The 18,113-nt window shown below is 59.5% G+C and overlaps 6 protein-coding genes across 7 annotated transcripts; 5 read left to right on the top strand and 1 right to left on the bottom strand.

The window, feature by feature from the left end:
- Nucleotides 1-483: 483 nt before the first annotated feature.
- On the top strand, nucleotides 484-3,542 carry GGTG_08280 (uracil-DNA glycosylase). Its single transcript, XM_009226120.1, has 2 exons — nucleotides 484-1,534; nucleotides 1,617-3,542. Exons 1-2 carry the CDS (start codon nucleotides 1,158-1,160, stop codon nucleotides 2,332-2,334), a joined length of 1,095 nt encoding a protein of 364 aa, XP_009224384.1. The 5' UTR covers nucleotides 484-1,157; the 3' UTR covers nucleotides 2,335-3,542.
- Nucleotides 3,543-3,766: 224 nt separating this feature from the next.
- Nucleotides 3,767-4,956, top strand: GGTG_08279 (hypothetical protein). Its single transcript, XM_009226119.1, has 2 exons — nucleotides 3,767-4,439; nucleotides 4,513-4,956. The coding sequence occupies exons 1-2, from the start codon at nucleotides 4,061-4,063 to the stop codon at nucleotides 4,569-4,571; spliced, it is 438 nt and encodes a 145-aa protein (XP_009224383.1). The 5' UTR covers nucleotides 3,767-4,060; the 3' UTR covers nucleotides 4,572-4,956.
- GGTG_08278 lies at nucleotides 4,940-9,939 on the top strand. Of its 2 annotated transcripts, XM_009226117.1 has the most exons (5): nucleotides 4,940-5,812; nucleotides 5,920-6,065; nucleotides 6,127-6,220; nucleotides 6,310-8,832; nucleotides 8,907-9,939. In XM_009226117.1, the coding sequence occupies exons 1-5, from the start codon at nucleotides 5,614-5,616 to the stop codon at nucleotides 9,014-9,016; spliced, it is 3,072 nt and encodes a 1,023-aa protein (XP_009224381.1). In that variant the 5' UTR covers nucleotides 4,940-5,613; the 3' UTR covers nucleotides 9,017-9,939. The 2 variants fall into 2 exon arrangements, with proteins under 2 accessions (XP_009224381.1, XP_009224382.1); XM_009226118.1 differs by having other exon boundaries at nucleotides 6,127-8,832.
- GGTG_08277 (hypothetical protein) lies at nucleotides 9,758-12,326 on the bottom strand. Its single transcript, XM_009226116.1, has one exon. The coding sequence runs from the start codon at nucleotides 11,831-11,833 to the stop codon at nucleotides 10,175-10,177; it is 1,659 nt and encodes a 552-aa protein (XP_009224380.1). The 5' UTR covers nucleotides 11,834-12,326; the 3' UTR covers nucleotides 9,758-10,174.
- A 210-nt stretch (nucleotides 12,327-12,536) lies between these two features.
- Nucleotides 12,537-15,866, top strand: GGTG_08276 (hypothetical protein; the record flags this gene model as incomplete). Its single annotated transcript, XM_009226115.1, has 8 exons — nucleotides 12,537-12,616; nucleotides 13,218-13,521; nucleotides 13,616-13,711; nucleotides 13,783-14,044; nucleotides 14,109-14,329; nucleotides 14,455-14,650; nucleotides 14,742-15,684; nucleotides 15,758-15,866. The coding sequence occupies 8 exons, from the start codon at nucleotides 12,537-12,539 to the stop codon at nucleotides 15,804-15,806; spliced, it is 2,151 nt and encodes a 716-aa protein (XP_009224379.1). The 3' UTR covers nucleotides 15,807-15,866.
- A 344-nt stretch (nucleotides 15,867-16,210) lies between these two features.
- On the top strand, nucleotides 16,211-18,081 carry GGTG_08275 (F-box protein). Its single transcript, XM_009226114.1, has 2 exons — nucleotides 16,211-17,508; nucleotides 17,570-18,081. Exons 1-2 carry the CDS (start codon nucleotides 16,380-16,382, stop codon nucleotides 17,983-17,985), a joined length of 1,545 nt encoding a protein of 514 aa, XP_009224378.1. The 5' UTR covers nucleotides 16,211-16,379; the 3' UTR covers nucleotides 17,986-18,081.
- Nucleotides 18,082-18,113: the final 32 nt, after the last annotated feature.

Below are 18,113 nucleotides of genomic sequence, written 5' to 3'. Positions count from 1 at the left end.
ATTTTAACATCCGGCGTTTGTAGATGGCCTGACTCCATTCACTCCCATGTATGAACGAGCAAAAACAGTCTGTTGAGAATGTTGGCAGGCATGGTATTACGATAATTTCAAAAGCAAACATGCTCCCATGTCCTGTTGTTTCCTGGCGAAGCCAGAGTTCCAGGCTAGTCGGGTGTAAGCTACACTCGATTGGATGGCGCGGGTTGCACGGTCTGCAAGGGCTGGCTTGGCTGACAGTACGGAGATAGGAGGCGAAAAAAATCGCCATTTTCGAGGTAGCGCGAAGAGCACCCTATGTTCAGCCCTACCAAATAAGGCCTAGCCTACATTTCCTTTTCAACATCAATCGCGGCACCAATCCGAACCCGCCCACACGCGTTTTAATCGATTGGCTAGTGCATACCCCTGGCCCCTGCCCTCGCTTCACGAGTGACCTCCCACTGTAGATTATTTAACCCTCACACCTCCGTACAGGCATGGTCCGCCCCATCTAACGCGCACAGTAAGTCGGCCCGCAAAAAGAAAAAGAAAAACGCGCTCGCGTTGACGCGCTGTGCATCGCTTTGAACCGTGCAGCAAACGACTGGATGACTCGCTGGAACGTTGAGTCGAAACTTTGGCCTCACTAGAAATTGTATGCTATGTGGGCACCCAGGAATCTGGGGTTGATTGACTAACGGATGGTCTTCGTATCGTGCAACGACGCCATCCCAAGAAAAAGGCACCAAGCAGGCAACTTCCACCCTCATCCGAGCGGCACAGTGCTCTCCCAGGGCCTAGGCTGGCAGCCTGGAGCGCCGTCGCTCAGCCGCTCGACTTCCCCGGGCGCTACTCCACAAACAGCGCCAGGGGACCAACATCGCAACCCCACTCCATTCCCTGGTGACCGGGCCGCCCCCTGCTAGAACGGGGAGCGAACCTGTGTTTGTTTAGCCCTCGCTTCCGTTCCAGCACACCTACAACTCGGGACGAGAATCACATTCTTTCATGGGAAAGCCTTTCTAGTCATAACCGGCCCGCGTCCTGTCTGACCCATCCTGCTCGAACAACCACAGAGCCAGCGCCCGTACTTTTTGGCCGCACCTGTCTCCTTGGCAAGCCGCAGTACCTGCTAGGCATACCACCTGTCGACTACTAGACTTGCATCTCCCAGCGCCATGGCTTCACTCAAGAGGAAAGGGGGCAGTCTGGCCGGCGCTGACACAAAAAAGGCCAAGAACGCCAGCATCACGTCCTTCTTTGGGGCGCCGAAAGCCGGTGCCGGTAACGCGGGCGCGGGCGCCGGAGGGCCCTCTGCCTCCGCTGCGCCCCAGCCCGCCGGCCCCAAGTTCGACAAGCGGAAGTGGGCCGAGAAGCTCACCGACGAGCAGAAGGAACTCCTCAAACTGGAGATTGACACCCTGCATGAGAGCTGGTTTTCTCTCCTGAAAGATGACCTCGTGTCCAAGGAGTTTCTCGATCTCAAGAGGTTTCTGAACCGCGAGGCCGCCGCCAACAAGACCATTTTCCCGCCCAAGCAAGATATATACTCATGGTCAGTATACCAGGCCTTCGGTCCTTTCACTCCCAGTGCAACCCCGCCGGTCCAGATTGCTAACTTGAATGCTTCCCGCTAGGTCCCGACACACCCCGTTCCACAACGTCAAAGTTGTCATTCTAGGCCAGGACCCATACCACAACGTCAACCAGGCTCACGGCCTGGCCTTCTCTGTGCGGCCACCGACCAAGGCGCCGCCCTCCCTAAGAAACATGTACATCTGCCTCAAGAACGACTACCCGTCTTTCAACTCGCCGCCGACGGGCGGCGGCCTGCTCACACCCTGGGCTCAGCGTGGAGTGCTGATGCTCAACACATGCCTGACGGTGCGCGCGCACGAGGCCAACTCGCACGCCAACCACGGCTGGGAGCGCTTCACGCAGCGCGTCATTGATCTGATAGCGACCCGGCGCTCCCGCGGCGTCGTCTTCATGGCCTGGGGCTCGCCTGCCGCCAAGCGAGTGTTCAAGGTCGATGGATCGCGGCACCTGGTGCTCAAGGCGGTCCACCCTAGCCCGATGAGCGCGGCGCGGGGCTATTTCGAGTGCGGCCACTACAAGCTCGCCAACGAGTGGCTTGTCAAGCGCTACGGCGAGGCTGCCGAGATCGACTGGGCCCTGGTCCCCGGCAACACGACCTTGGAGGCAAAGCCCGCTGCCGCCGAGGCAGAGGCCAATGTCGATGAGGACGCCGAGGAGGCGGAGAGGGAACTGGAAAGCAAGGCTGATGCCGCCAAGGGGAATCTGAATGAAGAAACCAAAGGAGACGAGGAAAACAAAGACCCCGCAAAGGCTTGATGTCACGCAGATTGGTTCCGGCCTTGATGATATGCGAGGGAGACGGAATTCGGCGCAATCCTGTTGGGTCATAGGTTCCGTCACCCGATCATCCAGCCGGGTCTCGACGGAGCTATCCGATGATGGGCGGGGTAGACGAAAAAGAACATGACATCGGCGAAGGAGAGCAACAGCAATGAGACTCCACAGTGTACGAATAAAGGCCCAGGTATAATGTCTGGTAGTGTGGCTCCATGGAGAGCTAGGGAATTATTTATCGAACGATGTCGCGACTGCGTAGGCAGTCTCGCAACCAGATTGACTGGCTCTCGTTGTCAAAAGGCAGCACCTGGTCGCCTGTCGGGCGGCGGCCGACGAAGGGGGCGACGTGGGCTTCCACGGACCCGGCCTAGCAGCATCAGTCCTGGTCACAGAGTCCTTAACATTCATGCTTTTAGTTTCAGCACGTCAGCCGTACAGGGAACGCCTGCCCAGCTGCCACCGCCTTGAACCCGAGAAGCGTAAGTCTGGGGCTATGGCGTGGCGACAATTCTGGTCGCGTAACGCCCGGACTTCCGAACGCTATCCGTTCAGGCGGCGGCGGAAGGGGAAACAAAACATAATAAAAAAATGGAACGGAACAAATGGCCGGCGTGTGGCTTCGTCGATGGCAGGATGACGTCGGACGAACGCAACTAGACCAAGAACTACTGAAAACAAAACATCCTTGATCTTTTTTTTTTACCCCCATCCCCTTGGCGGCCGAGCTCCGAGGTGAAGTAGCGCATGAAGGCGCTGGAACCGCTACACTGATTCATTCGCACTTTCCAGGCTCGCCGTCGACCATGAAAAGAGAAAAACGCCCAGAAACACGGATGGCTGGCCCCGATTGTCTCTTGTCCTTCTTGGCGCCCGGTCTCCCGGGGGAGGGCAACAAAGTCAGGCACGCACGCATGCATTGACTGGGCGATTGGGAAGCAGGGGGGGCCGACCAGGGGGTCCCTGATGTGTGATGGGCGTGATATGGGATTTTGACAGCACAGCAGCGGGTCTCGAGGCGGAGGAGGCTTCTTCTTCGCTGGCAAGATGCTCTTTTTCTGGCTGCTGGCGCAAAGCTAGGGCTGGCTTCTGATCCAATCAGCGGGGACAAGGAGGGAGGAAACACTAGACCCTCTCGGCTGGGTGTTCCCAATGTCCAATGACGGGCTGGGGGCGCGCGCCCGCCGCCGGGAAACATGTTCGCAGACGCGAAAAAGCCAAAAGGCCGGGGAGGGGGGGGGGGGGTTGCCGACTGGGGTTGGTTTTGAGTGGGAGGAGGAGAGGCGTGAAGAGGGCGCCGACACCTGAAAGTGCTTGCGCTAGGCGGTGGTGGGTGTGGGTCGGCGTGCCAGCTAGACCCTTGCATCATGGGAGACGGAGGGGGGAAAGAAGCAAAAAAAAGAAAAATTGGGTGCTGCAATCAAGGACTCATCACCATTCATTGGGATTTTCCTCCTCGCTATCTCCTTTTGGCTCAATTTTAAATCAGGGAGCAGGCCTCGCAAACTGACAGCTAACGAACACGCCGATTTCTATGAGTCTTTTTTTTTTTTTAATCCTTCCGCTTTACAAGACATTACTCTGTGTTCCACCTTTGACGACAAGCCTCCTCTAGAATTCCCGAGTGGGGGTTGGTGTGCCGAGTACAGTTTCTGTCCTACCCACCTCTCGAAGCGGCCAACCCACCCCAGACATATCGCAGGTCCTAATGGAAGTATGTGCTGGACAACCCTTTCTTGGGTTTCCCTCACCCGACCGATGGCTTGTGGCTTTCTGCCTGACCGCCTGCATGCCTGCCGCCAGGTATCCCGACCCTGCCAGCATAGGTGCCTCCTCGGCCGTCGTGGCCACTGGTGTCTGTGATGTCTGGAGGAAACTGCGCAAGCCCGCACAGACTATCAATCAGCAGAGCTTGGCAAAGATCGGTACCTCGGGGAGACCTTTCCATCCCCTGTATTTCAGGTACAGTAGCGCAGGTAGCGCGAGTACTTCAGGTGTATCAGATCCTGGGTCTCCACTCTGGATCCCATTCCTGGCCGCGGGATGTGTCGCCCACCGAAAACACTTCAACAACAGGGCCAGTTCAGGTAAGGTGCGGGTGCTGAGAGGTGTCCACTACAAACTTTTGGGAGAGTCGAACGTCAATTGATTCGGCATTAGATGGAAACCGACCGCCAAGCCTGGAGTTGGAAGTGCCATGTATCTCTCTATGTCCGTGACTGTTCGCCATTTATATGCTCATCTGGTGGTCGTCACCGTCGTATCCCGGCCAGGCGAGGCACAGTCGGCCGACGGCGCATGCCCAAAAGTCAAGGGACGTTGCGCGCGGCCGCCCTGTGTGGTACGCACTGAAATGTAGATGCGCCGCAAAAAGGTTGCATCCGTCTTGGGGTGGGTGGGTGCATGCGGCAGTTGGCAAATGGACGGACGAGATGGGTGACGGACGTGGGAGGTGAGGCAGGAAGAAGAACGATGGGTGCGCGCGTTGGGCAGGTGCGCCCGATAGGCGTCGCAATTTACGCCAGGCCCGCCTGGGACATTCTGGTACCTTATTTCCTCGCGCCGTTCCTCTCCGTCCATGTCTCATGTCCCACCTAACGCTAGCCCCTGAAGACGAGCTGAGGCTAGGTAGATGCTGCTGCTTCATCACCAGTATCGACAATAATATTTGCTTGTCGGTTTGGTCTGCTGTTTTTTTTCCTTCTCTCTTTTAGCCCTTCCCTCCTCCTGCCTTCTCTCTGTGACCATCCTTCCGTTTTGCGGTGTTTCGCCTTTTGTTTTCTACCCGTCTCCTCGTCACTTTCCTTCTTGCCACTCCAGCCGTTGGCTACTACCTGCTTTCATTTTTCGTTTTATAATTTTTCCCACCCCAGGGGTCCATCCTCCACTTCCACGCATCTCGCCCTCTCGTTCGATCGTGTACCCCTTCGCATGTTTCCATTGGACCCTTTCGAGCGACACCCGGCCCGTCCAATTCGGTACGCTCGCACGTCTGGACCCAACGTTTCTTTCTCCACCCGAGTGCAACAGGACCGAGTTTCGTTTTCTCTTGTGAACGCGGGTCCCCAGCCAATTTGATTCCATCGGCTGGCTTCGAGGTCTCAAACGGACGTCTCCAACACCGACTCTGCGCATAACCACACACAAACACAAGGCTGCTTCTCAAGCACGCCCCGGAGCAGACACCGTGCTGCTGTCTCCTCGACGAACGCGTGTGCCCTCACCGCCGGCCTGCCCTCGCATAGACCGCTCAGAGACACCATGCCCAGTATATTCTCCCGCCTCAAGGGCAAGGATGGCCCCACGAAGTTCAAGAACAAGAAGGGCGGCGGCCTCGACCACCTAAAGGATCAGGCCCCTGCCAAGCCGCGGTGGGAAGATGCCTTCACGAGGCCAACCGTCGAGCCGGAGGAGATCGAGGAGTTGGTCCGGCGCTGCACTGTCGAGCTCAAGGCTAGAGGTAATCCCTCCCCCACTGTCTCCCTCTCTCTCTCTCCCCGCGTCCGCGGGTTCTTGTGATTCCGGGCTAACTGACGCGCCATCTACTCTCCTCGGCCGGCTCACCAGGTCTTGACCTCCCCTTTCTTCTTCTCCCCTTCCGCCCGACGTCTGATCCCAGCGGCGTGCGGACCTTTATCCGCCATTTCTTCGACCCCAGCTCCAACCTGCGGGGTGAGATGCTAACCCAGGAGTTGCGCATGATCAAGCCAATGGTGAGTTTGCCTGTCTGAGAACTCTTGCGTGTCCAGTTCACAACACTAACACTCCTTGAAGGTCATATCCGGGGTTATCAAGTGGTGCTGGGCTAGATTGCAGGGCGGTTTGGTCGGCTGGGACGCCTACGAGTTGTTCAAGGTCGGAGAGCAAGGTCGGTGAAAGCGTTCACCCCCAAATTATCTGCGTGCGCCCGAGTGGTGGCTTTTGTGGCGCCTGCCGCTGACCGTTTTGCCCCTTCAGATTCCGGCATGGCCCGGGACTCGTTCAAGACCTTCATTCCACTGAGCATCGATAACGACGCGCGCACCTCGATTGTATTCGATTTCTTCGATCTCCTTTCAGCCGTCGCCGCCCACGGAAGGGCCAATGGCTTCGGCGGCCGCAAGCTGTCGCGCATGGCCTCGTGGTGGGCCTTTGAGCACAAGGATACCGGCAACGGCTTCGATGGCAGTTACAAGGCGTGGCTCAAGGCCGCCGACGCTACCAGTCACCTCTTTTTTGCCTATCTCAGAACTTTGAGCCCCCAGCGTGTCCGCGCTGGCATCTCTGCGCTGCCCACTTCGCTGCAGACGCTCGTCCAGGAGACCGAATACCCACCTGAGCGGCCATCGCTCATGATGTCATCGACTTACAAAGTTGTCATGTTCGTCGAGACGGTATCGCCCACGCCCTTCGCCCTACTTCGCCGAGGCAACCACTTCCAATACCGCGAAGACGACCGTATGCTCCGCGAGTTTTCGGAATACGACGATCCGATCCAGGCCCTGACGGAGGAATGCCGCAGAGTCCTTAAGTCTGTCTCTGCGGCCAACCAGACCCAGGCCGTCTCTAGCTCCAAGCACTCGACCGGCCTACGCGACGCATCCTGGTCCCGATTCGAAGATATTGGCTTTGCCGCGACACTTGACGAGGAGGACGAGGACGAGGATTCTGCTGCTCACAGACATCAGGCCCCGGGACTGAGGTCTACCCCAGCCTCGGGCGCCGGCCTGGCCAGGCCTACTACCCCATCCTGGGCAGACTTTCTCTCTGCTGGTTTTGTGGACGACGGCCCGAACAGCCCATCGAACCTACTGCTTCCCCCGGACAAAGTGCTCCCGCCAATTGACACGACAGTGCGCCAACGCAGCGCGCAGTCCCACAGGCCCAGGCTGGAGACGGAGCGCCACCTGGAGCCAGGAGAGTTGGCAAGCATATCACGCTTCGAGCTCGATGATTCGTTCTGGTGGGTCTGGATGACCAGCTTGGCCCCCGAGGAGACCTCAGAGCGCAAGTCCTCGTTCGGCCGCTGCGCTGTAATCGAGACGTCGCTGCGCAGCGGCCGTTGGCTAGTAATGGAGGAGATGGTCAAAGGTGCTGTATCGGAGCCTGACGCGGGAGCGTACATTGCCGAGAAGAAAGGCTTCTTCAGTTGGACTCGCCGCAACAAGGGAGGCCTTTCCCGGAGTAAATCAACCGGGAAACATGCGCTAAATAAGGGAGATCATGGCGCGACAGGTATCGGTATCAGCAAGGCGAGCATCGGACCAGACCAGCAGGCCAAAATTCAAGCCGCCGCGCAGCAGCTCCAGGCCAGGCAGCTCCAGGAGAGACAGACGGCTAACATGGGCTCGCCCACCCGTCGGGGACGCACCGACCATGAGCTGATGGCGGAGAAGACAAACAGCGTTATGACGATGCAGCCCATGATCATGAGCGAGGCGTCGCCTGCCATGAAGTGGGCGAACAAGTACGACAAGGATGCCATTAAGGAAGCGTACCTTGCCAACAACAACGCTGGACGCGGCATGTCGGAGGCGAACCTCCACGCCAACGGCCACGCCGAGCATGACAGGGATGAGCGTCCTCCACCCCCCACCAAATCCCCCTCGCTCATGCCCCAGTCCCCATCCTCGGCTATTCCCCCGTCGCCTATGCTGAGGGACCAGGACGATATGTCAACTCACGGGCGTGGATCTCCCTTGCCGCCCCCGAAGGAGGAGCAGCCGAGCATCGAGCTCGCACGTCACACTACCATGTCCCCTGAGCCTGACCTCAGCCCGGACAGCAAGAAGCATCAAAAGAAGCTTCACAAGGAGAAAGACAAGGCGGCGTCTGGCGGTCTGCGTAAGCTGTTCGGTCGCAAGAACAGGCGGTCCAAGCTGCCTGATCACGCCGCGGCTGATCTCAATGGCATGTTGGCCCAAGATGGCCAGAAGAACAGCGTTGAAGTTCCGGTCCCACAGGAATGGGCTGCACCAAAGTCGCCCGAGCCTCCGATCTCACGGGCCGGGGCTGCCATGTCGCCGGCTGAGCAGTGGGATGAGGACCGCACCCCTCGTGCGCACACCCCCTCCACGCCCACCCGGCGCCCCGTTGCGCAGTCTACGCCTGTGCGACAGGAGCCGGAGCCTCATCATGAGGCATCCGTCGACAGCACTTCCCCTGTTGACACGCACGACGTCGCCGAGGCCCGGGAGGAGTTCTCGCGGTTTGACCAAGGCCCGCTGGATGCGCCGGCCTTTGTTCCCGAGTCGGACGAGGAGGATGACGCGGCGCCACCGCCCATCGCCCGGGAAACGTCTCGTGTTGCCGAGAAGCCCGTCCGCGCTCCTGTTAATGTTCCCGTCTCTCCCGTCTCTCCTGTGCCCCCGGCTCTAGATCGATGGGCGCAGATCCGCAAGAATGCCGCCGACCGCGCCGCCCAACGCCAGAGCGAAGAGCAGAGCCAAGGTGGCTTCAGTAAGACTACCGACGGTGACGGCGACACTAGCGGGGAGGAGAGTAAGTTAACTGAATCCCCAATCTCCCAGAGATAATAGCCCAATCTTTTACTAATATGCCTCGTTTGCCCGTAGCTATCGAGTCTCGTGTGGCCCGTATCAAGGCTAGAGTCGCTGAGCTGACGGGCAACATGGAGAACACCCCTGGTGCTCCTCCCCGTGCTCCCCAGCCCCTTCGTCGCTAAGTTCTTGGGAAACCGAGCTCCGATGGCCAAAGTCCCAGCCCCCGACCCACCGTCCAGCCCATCATTCCTGGGCAACCTCGCATTTCACCACGTTGCACAAAGCCAGAACCATACCCGCCATTTTCCCGTTTTAGTATCCCATGCCGCAAAGTTTTCCTTGCAGATAAACCGCCTTTTTTTCCCTTGTGTTTCTCAACTTCATGCTCTTCCGCTGTTACCGCATTCATAACCAGTGCGCACAGCAAGTAAGATCTCGTCGCATCTTCTCGTCTGACCTTTTTTTGGTGCTGCCTGCTTTTTGTCTCTTTTTCCTATCTGGAGCGTTTACTATTTCCTTTGTCTTTTTATTTCAATACCCACGCGCAAGCACGACCTGCATATCGTCAAATACCCAACCACCCTATCTCCTAATCCGAGGAACTCGGGCCGCTCAGGTGGGATTCTCGAACCCGAATTGCCTGAGGGCCCTTGTGCCTACATACCTACCTCTATCGTCTTCTCTAATCATCTTGGAAAACACGCGGGTGACGGCTGGAGGGAAACCTGGCGCGGCCAAAGCCTCTTGGCCTTCCAGCATCGTCTTGTGATACTGGCTCGCACTTGAGCGCGCCTGGCGGATGAATGCGCTGGGGCTTTACGGGTCACGTTTGGGTCACATAAAGCCGGTGATTTTGGAGAAAAGTCAGCTACTTAGGTTATAGCCACTTCTCCTTTTTTTTTTTCACTTCTGCGATATTTAGCCTGCAAACTTGCTCAAGTAAGCTCCTATTTCGCTTCTACAATATCACTTCCACGTGTTGATGCCTGTAGATTTTGATATCCCTCACCGCGTCCTAGATCGGTGACGGCGAGGACTGTTCGTGCAGCAAGTCAAGTACCAGGTCTGTTTTGTCTAGGTACTCTAGGTAGGCAATAAGCACAAGCAATTCCGCTTGAAAGTCACAAAAGAAAAGCTGATATTGATGGTGTTGAAAGTATCGCCGTAAACAAATGCAAAGCCAACAACCCGAACCGCCCAACACCTTGAAGATGCAACGCTTTGTTCCCCCGGCCATCACGGCGCTCGACCGTTTTACATGTCCGGCCGCGATACACGTCTACATTCCATCTATCCTTTAATGTACAATACTCGAGCAATGTGGGACAGTCTATAACAATCTAGTGGGCGTGTCCGCCATGGTCGTGGCCGCCGCCGGCCTGCGGGCTGTGCGAGTGGCTGCTGCCGGGCGGGGACTTTGCCGAGTCGGCGCAGCAGCCCTGGCCGACGCAGTCGTCGACGCACTCGAGGAGGCACACGGAGCCGGGCCCGCCAGTGCCGCAGGCGGTGGCGGCCTCGGATACACCGTCGGGCTGCTGCTGGCGGTCGTCGAGGTGGGCGTGGTCGCGGTCGAGGCAGAACTCGGGCTGGATGGTGGCGCTGTGGATGCCGTAGGCGTGCAGGCAGCTGCGGGCGCGCATGGCCAGCTTCATGTACTTTTCGCCGTTCTCTTCCGAGATAGGGAAGGCGACCTGGATGTGCATGGAAGCGACCAGCTTGGTGTCGGAGAGCTGCCAGATGTGGACATGGTGGCAGCTGACGACGCCCGGCAGGTCCTGGATGTCGGCCTTGATGTCGGGGATGCTGAGGTGGTCGGGCGTGGCCTGCAGGAGGATCTTGGCAGTGGCGAGCGTGAGCGGGATGCAGGACCGCAGGATGATGAGCGTGATGAAGAGGGAGACGGCGGGGTCTGCGTAGAAGCGGTACTCCCACGAAGTCTTCCAGATGATGAGAGCGGTGACGATAACGCCGACGTTGCCGAGGGCATCGCCGATGACGTGTAGAATCATGCCGTTCATGCCCATATCTCCGTGGTCGTGGCCGTGGCTGTGGCCGCCTCGCGACTGGATGGGCTTGTTGTGGTTGTGGCCAGCGTGGTCGCACGAGTCCCGACGAGGGCGGCGAGTCGGAGCGTGGCTGTCAGCGTCATCCTTATGGCCTATTCTGACGGGCGCGGTTGCCGAAGTTCCAGGCACGATAAGGGGCGTCGTCTCGGTAGGGATGCGATCGTCATCACGGCTTGGGCTGGGCTCGCGGCTTCGGTCGCTGGGCGACTCCTCATCAGAATGGTTCTGCGGACGGCTTGCGGCAATGATCTCCTGGCGGAAGCTGGCGGGGTGGATCGAGAGGTCGTCAATGCTAGTGAAGCGGTTATGGCGGATGCTGCTGCCGCGACGCCTGTGCGCGTTCTTTGACAGCGCAGAAGCCCCGCCGCCGCACCTCTCTCGCGAATCGCCGTTACTGAAGCTGATGTGGCGCCCCTCCTCGGCGTCTCGGGTGGCGTCGTGGCCGTGCGAGTGCGAGTGCGCTTCGTCGGCGTGGGAATGGCCGTGGTCATGGCCGTGGCCGTGATCGTGGTCGCCGCCGTGTCCGTGGCTGTGGCCTCCGAGGACAAAGAACCCGACGAGGTTGGACGTGAGACCCAGGGAGCCGACAACCAGGATGAGGAACGGGTTCTGGATCTCGGGAGGGTCGAGAAAGCGGGTCAGGGCTTCGAGAACGATGGAGACGCAGAGGGCTATCAGGAAGACGGCGTTGAAGAAGGCGCCCAGGATCTCGGCGCGCAGCCAGCCGTACGAGAACTTGTCAGTGGACTTGTTCTGCGAGACCCTCACGGCCCAGAGGCCTATGATAAGCGAGATCACGTCGTTGAGCATGTGGAAGGCATCGGCCATCAGGGCCAGCGACCCGACGTAGATGCCGGTGCCGAGCTCGAGGAAGAAGAATGCCAGGTCGATGGCCAGCATTATGCTGATACGCGTTGCCTTAGACCACGCCATGGTGTCGGCCTTGTGACGGATCCTGCCGTTCAGGGGCTGCAATAGTGAGAGGGAAGAAAGGAGAGGAAACGCGCAGGCGACGCAGGAGGACTCGAGGCCGGCCAGGAGACTATGGGCTACCTAGGCTAGGCAGGCGTCGGTGATGGGTGGTCGGTGGTGTTTTTGGAGCCGCGGTGACAAGATTCGGCAGGGAGGAGCCAAGTGCCGGCGCGGCGTTGGAAGGGCGCTTTATGGAAAATGTAAAAATTGCCAGGGGAAAATCAAGGTGGTATTCTGATTGCGCCGCACCGCACGGCAACGCACGTTTAATGGGGCGCCGTTTCGCTTTAGTGGAGACAGGTTTCGTTGTTGACAGTGAGGCGGGATCAGATTTGGACTTGAATTATCCCTAGCAGGATTTGCGAGGAACGACCAGAAGAAGAAGTCAAAAACAAAACTCAAGAGAAAACAAACCCCAGACCTGGCCCAACATGCCACCACAGCACCAACCTCGAGATACATCGGATTGCCGCTCACAGCAGCTGAGCGCTATCTATGTGCTGTATATAAGGCACGCGCACTGCTGCGCGAGTACGGTTCGGAGATTTGCGGCTCTGCAGGCAGGCATCCATCGAACCGTTCAACCGCCAACTTGGGCGCGCCCCCAGTTGGGTGGGCATAGCCGCGCACCCCAAAGACGGCAACCGGGTGGGACAGTCCCTCAATGGCCAGAGGAAACGGGCCAGTGCTCGCGGTACAGCAATGTCCAATGAATAAGTGTTGGTACTGCACGCGTGAGCCGACGTGCGTGCGCAAAACATCTTGTGCTCCATGCCACAACCCCGAGGTCAGCTGGGCCAGTATCTTTCTCTGCTCCACCCGGCTGTTGGCAAGACGGCCCGTCGAGCCACCGTAGATCGACATCCAAGCCAGGCACCATTGCCCCCGGCCATGCCACCACCCACACCCAAGACCCAGCCGACCGGCAATGCGGGAACACCTGTCAGGCCCTTAGCCCTCGCTACAGCGCCGCCGCCATCGAGATCCCTCCTCCCTCTTCCGGCCGATAGGTCTGCTACGGACTGATGCCACTGCTTCATGCCGTTACGGTGGTCGGTCCGCCCCTCCCGCAGTGGCTATTTCTGCCGGCCGTCGCGACAGTAACTCTCCTAGAGTCTCGGAGCCCCCACGCTCTTGCCAAATGTGATGACCTGCGTCCCCAACGAAGAAGGCTCCAATGTGGCTTCTTAGCTGCACACCCTCGGCTGTTATCCTGAAGCTCCGGTCCGAATGCTATACAATGTTCATATCTTGACATGCAGATATCCATCCGTCGGCTCAGATTATGTCCAGCCTGCTCCTCAGTCATGTGATGATACCTGGGGTGGCTGGTCTATTTAGATAGGTCTAGATCCCCCAATCGACTTGTCTTCCCCGTGGCCAACTTCGACTTGTTTGTCCGTGCTGCGGACTATCCATTCTTCGAGGATATTTGCCTGCGTTCTACCCGTCCTCATCGCACATCGAATATGGGATCTGAACTGCACGCTCGCTCGCCGGACGAGCTAGACTATGATGGCGCCACCCCTGACACCGAAGTATTTACCCCTGTGAACCCTTACGGCCCAGGTGATGTCCTCGGTGGGACCAAGGACAAGAAGAGGCTTTTGGCCCGGGAGAAACTGGTCCGGTTATCCTTGGAAGAGAAGGTATCATCATCTCGCTTGGGTTGGGAGCACAGCCTTATCGTGACACTGACAGATACCCACCTAGGTTTCTCTCTTAACGGCTGCCGACTTCTAGAGAACAAAGGTAATTCCATCCAAGGGGATTCCGTCGGCCAAAACCAGTGACGGTCCAAACGGCGCGCGTGGCGGGATTTTCGTGGGCGGCACCAAGGTACGAATGACGTCTGCCACATAATCTCTCCCTAGGTGGTAGGCAACGCTAAAGATTGTATTTGTTTATAGGCTGCGCTGTTTCCGTGTGGCATCTCCCTAGCGGCCACGTGGAACAAGAGTCTTTTGCGGGATATCGGCCGACATCTCGCAAGCGAGGCCAAAGCCAGGTCTGCCAATATTCTCCTGGCCCCAACGGTGTGCCTGCACCGTCATCCCCTTGGCAGAAGGAACTTTGAGTCTTTTTCCGAGGACCCGGTCCTCACGGGAAAACTGGCGGCGCAGTATATCGGTGAGCTTCAGGAGAAGGGCGTCGCGGCTACCATCATCAAACGTCAGCCCCCCCTCGTGGTACTCGTCACTTTTCGTCTACGCGTCACACTAACGGGCAACTGCAGACTTTGTCGGCAACGAGAAGGAGACGAACCGGCTGACGATCGACTCGAGAATATCCGAGCGCCCGCTACAGGAGATCTATCTCCGCCCTTTCGAGATCGCCGTCCGGGAGGCCAACCCGTGGGCTATCATGACGTCGTACAACCTGGTCAACGAGACGCACGCCGACATGCACGAGAACGTCCTGAAAGACATTCTCCGTGGCGAGTGGGGTTACGACGGGGTATGCTTCCTTCACATGACAACCTCGTACCATGTCACCAAAATCTGGTGGACTGACAAAAGCGCACCTGAAGCACTATCATCTCCGACTGGGGTGACACAAACTCTACGGCCGAGTCGGTCAAGGCGGGCTGCGATATCGGATTCCCCTTCTCGACCAAGTGGCGGTTTGAGAAGCTGCTCACGGCACTGGAGAAGGGAAAGCTGTCCCTACAGGACATTGATCGGGCGGCTGAGAATGCCCTGGCACTTGTCCAGCGGGTCAAGGGTGATGACATGTCGGCGGAGCAGGAGGAGCGTGAGGAAGACAGGCCGGCTACACGTCGACGGCCGGCTCGCGCTGGACCTCTGGGACTGGGCCGAGGAGGGAGAGGCCATGTTCGATGGGTCCATCGACTACCTGGTCGAAGTAGACATGGAGGCAGGCAAGGCCGTCGAGCTCAGGGTCGAAATGACCAACGAGCTGCGGCCGGCCGCCAAGCAGAAGGAGTTCAACATGACGCACAAGTACGGAGGGTGCCGGATCGGGTTCAAGGAGGAGGACACGGTCGACTACCTGCAGCAGGCTGTCGACGCCGCTAGGGCCGCCGACGTGGCCGTCATCATCGTCAGCCTCGACGCCGAGTGGGAGTCGGAGGGCTACGACAGGCAGACGATGGACCTGCCCTCGGACGGAAGCCAGGACCGGCTGATCGAGGCCGTGCTCGACGCCAACCCGCGGACCGTTGTCGTCGACCAGTCTGGATCCCCCGTCACCATGCCTTGGGCCGACAGGGTCCCCGCGATCCTCCGGGCGTGGCACCAGGGTCAGGAGGCTGGGAACGCGCTTGCCGACGTGCTGTTCGGGCGCAAGTGCCCTAGCGGGAAGCTCCCCTGCACGTTCCCCCGGAGGCTCCAGGACACGCCGGCGTACCACAACTGGCCCGGCGAGAACCTCGAGGTTGTGTACGGTGAGGGCGTGTACGTGGGGTACCGGCACTACGAGCGCGTCAGGATCGCGCCCCTCTTCCCGTTCGGCCACGGCCTCTCGTACACGTCGTTCGAGTACGGCCGGCCCTCGCTCAGCGGGCGGGCCCTGTCCGGGCCCGATGACGTGCTGGAGCTCGTGCTGGGCGTCACGCTCGCCGGCGCCGAGACGGTGCAGGTCTACGTGGCGGACGAGCGGTCGCGGCTGCCGCGGCCGCGCAAGGGGCTGGCCGCGTTCGAAAAGGTGTTCCTGGAGGCCGACGAGACCAAGCACCTGCGCATCCACATCGACAGGTTCGCCGTCGGCTACTACGACACGTCGGTCTCACGCTGGGTGGCGGGGGAGGGCAGGTTCAATGTGCTCACTGGGGCGTCGTCGGCGGACATCCGGTGGGTGTTTCTCCCTACTTTGCTCTGAATCCTAGCCCTAGCTCTAACTAACATGGGCATTTTCCGGGCGCAGCCACCAAATTAGCTTTGATGTGACGCAGACATTCTCTTGGGTCTTTTAGTGTGGTTTTTCTTTTTTCTTTTTTCCCCTGGTTGTCCTTTGGAAGCGCGGACCGGCGAGTGACTCTTTGGCCGAGGACGGACGAATCAGGGCTTTGGAGAACAATGCAGGGATTGTAGCTTTTAGTCTAGCGGCCGACGCTGTGCCGTCACCGCTTGCGCCGCATTGGACGAGGAGATTGGTCGAAGCCAGATATACAGGCAAACATGATGTTTCGGTTAAGCACGAGTGCATGTTGAGTCCACTTCAAGGCCATTTTCGGCAACTCCTGCGGCTCGCAGTAAAGGAAGATATCGTGCAAGTCATACCGCACAGTATGGGGTGTCGGGTATACACACCGTGGGCTGCCCGTTTCGGACCTAACTGTTCTGGACGGCTTACTTATGAATGCGAGAACATGATTGACGGGACCAGTAACTCACTTCCTTATCTGCCACACAACTGCTCATATACCTACTGCCTCCTGCCTCGTCCACATCTGATGCATCCTGCCTCAACACGCACATGCTCCTTCACTCTATAGCTCAAAAAGCAGCACATAATCTCCAGCCCAGCTATCAGTCTACTAGACAGAATGGAGGGCTCGTCCGAGGATATCAACTCGGCCCTGGAGTCGTTCCGGGAGCGGTGGCGGGCCGAGGTGCGGGCCAAGCAGCCCGGCGCAAGCCACGGGCAGGCGCCGGGGCCGGAACAACCCGCGGCCGAGCCGCCGCAGACCGCCCTGGCCCTGTACGAGGAGGCCGTGGAGATGGAGTCCCGGGGCAGGCTCGGCGAGAGCCTGCGGCTGTACCGGACCGCCTTCCGCATGGACGACAATGTCGACCGCCTGTACAAGGCTAAGCACTTCCCCCACCACGCGGCCCCTCCTCCCCCCTCCAAGCCCACGCCATCGGCCCCGTCCGCAGCCGCGGCCGCGCCAGCGGCTCCCCGCAGGGCCCACCACCCCCATGGGTCTGTCCCAGCGGCAGCGGCAGCGACGACGACAACGCCAACAGCAACAGCAGCAGCAGCAGCCGCCGTCACCGCCCCGCCCCGACCGCGCGTGTCCCTCGACGACCTGGTCAGCGGGTTCGCGGGGCTCGCCATCCAGCCGGCGCCGCCGCTCGTCGAGGGCATGCCGGCGCCGCCGTGCCCCATGGCGGCGCTGCCGGACGAGGTGCTGCTGCACGTGCTGCTCGACGTGGCCGCCGACGACGTGGGCGACTTTGTGCGCTTGGCCCAGGTCTGCCGCCGCCTCGCCTTCCTGGTCGCGACCGAGGGGCGCATCTGGCGCCGCGTCTGCCTGGGGCCAGAGTTTGGCTTCGTCGTCATGCCGCGCGTCTGGAGGACGGATTTGGCCTGGGAGGCGGCGGACCTGGACGGGGCAGGGACGGCCGGGCTGGTGGTTGGTGATGGCGAGGAGGAGGGGGAGAGGGGCGATGACCAGGCCCGGGCGGCGGAGGCACAGTCTCCCTCTGCGGTGGCGTGGTCGCTGCTCGCCAGCACGTACGGCGGCTCATGGCAGGCCATGTTCCGCTTCAGGCCGCGGATCCGGTTCAACGGCTGCTACATCAGCACCGTCAACTACATCCGCGCCGGCCAGGCGTCGGCCAACATGGTGACGTGGAACAGCCCCGTTCACGTGTGCACCTACTTCCGCTACCTCCGCTTCTTCCGCGACGGCACCTGCATCTCGCTCCTGACCACCACGGAGCCGGCCGAGGGTGAGTCTTCTCCATTCTTGCATATGTATTTTTTTTTTTTTTTCTAATATCGTTTCTGCAGTGGTCCCGCACCTGACAAAGGAAAACCTGGAGCTGCACCGCGTGGCCCCCGTGCTGAGCCTCCCATCGAGCGTCATGCAGTATGCCCTCAAGGGGCGCTGGCGCCTGGGCTCCGCCGGTGCCGGGCCCCGGGGGGCGGCCGGTGCCGCGGCTGCGCCGGTAACGGCCGCCGGGGGGCCTCCCGAAGACCAGCCGGCGCCCTCTGAAGAGGACCTGTTCATAGAGACCGAGGGCGTGGGCAAGTACATGTACCGGCTCGACCTGGCCCTCAAGACGGCGGGCAAGGGCGCCAGGAATAACAAGCTCGTGTGGAAGGGCTTCTGGAGTTACAACCGCCTGACGGACGACTGGGCAGAGTTTGGGCTCAAGAACGACAAGGCCTTTATTTTCAGCCGGGTAAAGCGGTTCGCCGTGTAGAGAGAGAGAGAGAGAGAGAGAGAGAGAGAGAGAGAGAGAGAGAGAGAGAGAGAGAGAGAGAGAGAGAGAGAGAGAGAGAGAGAGAGAGAGAGAGAGAGAGAGAGAGAGAGAGAGAGAGAGAGAGAGAG

The sequence above is a fragment of the Gaeumannomyces tritici genome, assembly GCF_000145635.1.
Source record: "Gaeumannomyces tritici R3-111a-1 unplaced genomic scaffold supercont2.4, whole genome shotgun sequence".
Taxonomy (NCBI): Eukaryota; Fungi; Ascomycota; class Sordariomycetes; order Magnaporthales; family Magnaporthaceae; genus Gaeumannomyces; species Gaeumannomyces tritici.
Note: the sequence above shows the minus strand (reverse complement) of the source record. Positions and strands in the feature narration are given on the sequence as shown.

What these genes read in the sequence shown, in the direction of transcription:
- GGTG_08280 (XM_009226120.1), top strand. Translation starts at nt 1,158, where the DNA reads ATGGCTTCACTCAAGAGGAAAGGGGGCAGTCTGGCCGGCGCTGACACA. An exon ending in AAGCAAGATATATACTCATG is followed by an intron (nt 1,535 to 1,616) that starts GTCAGTATACCA and finishes GCTTCCCGCTAG; the next exon opens with GTCCCGACACACCCCGTTCC.
- GGTG_08279 (XM_009226119.1), top strand. Translation starts at nt 4,061, where the DNA reads ATGGAAGTATGTGCTGGACAACCCTTTCTTGGGTTTCCCTCACCCGAC. An exon ending in CAACAACAGGGCCAGTTCAG is followed by an intron (nt 4,440 to 4,512) that starts GTAAGGTGCGGG and finishes ATTCGGCATTAG; the next exon opens with ATGGAAACCGACCGCCAAGC.
- GGTG_08278 (XM_009226117.1), top strand. Translation starts at nt 5,614, where the DNA reads ATGCCCAGTATATTCTCCCGCCTCAAGGGCAAGGATGGCCCCACGAAG. An exon ending in TGCGCATGATCAAGCCAATG is followed by an intron (nt 6,066 to 6,126) that starts GTGAGTTTGCCT and finishes CACTCCTTGAAG; the next exon opens with GTCATATCCGGGGTTATCAA. An exon ending in CGACACTAGCGGGGAGGAGA is followed by an intron (nt 8,833 to 8,906) that starts GTAAGTTAACTG and finishes GTTTGCCCGTAG; the next exon opens with CTATCGAGTCTCGTGTGGCC.
- GGTG_08277 (XM_009226116.1), bottom strand. Translation starts at nt 11,833, where the DNA reads ATGGCGTGGTCTAAGGCAACGCGTATCAGCATAATGCTGGCCATCGAC.
- GGTG_08275 (XM_009226114.1), top strand. Translation starts at nt 16,380, where the DNA reads ATGGAGGGCTCGTCCGAGGATATCAACTCGGCCCTGGAGTCGTTCCGG. An exon ending in CACCACGGAGCCGGCCGAGG is followed by an intron (nt 17,509 to 17,569) that starts GTGAGTCTTCTC and finishes TCGTTTCTGCAG; the next exon opens with TGGTCCCGCACCTGACAAAG.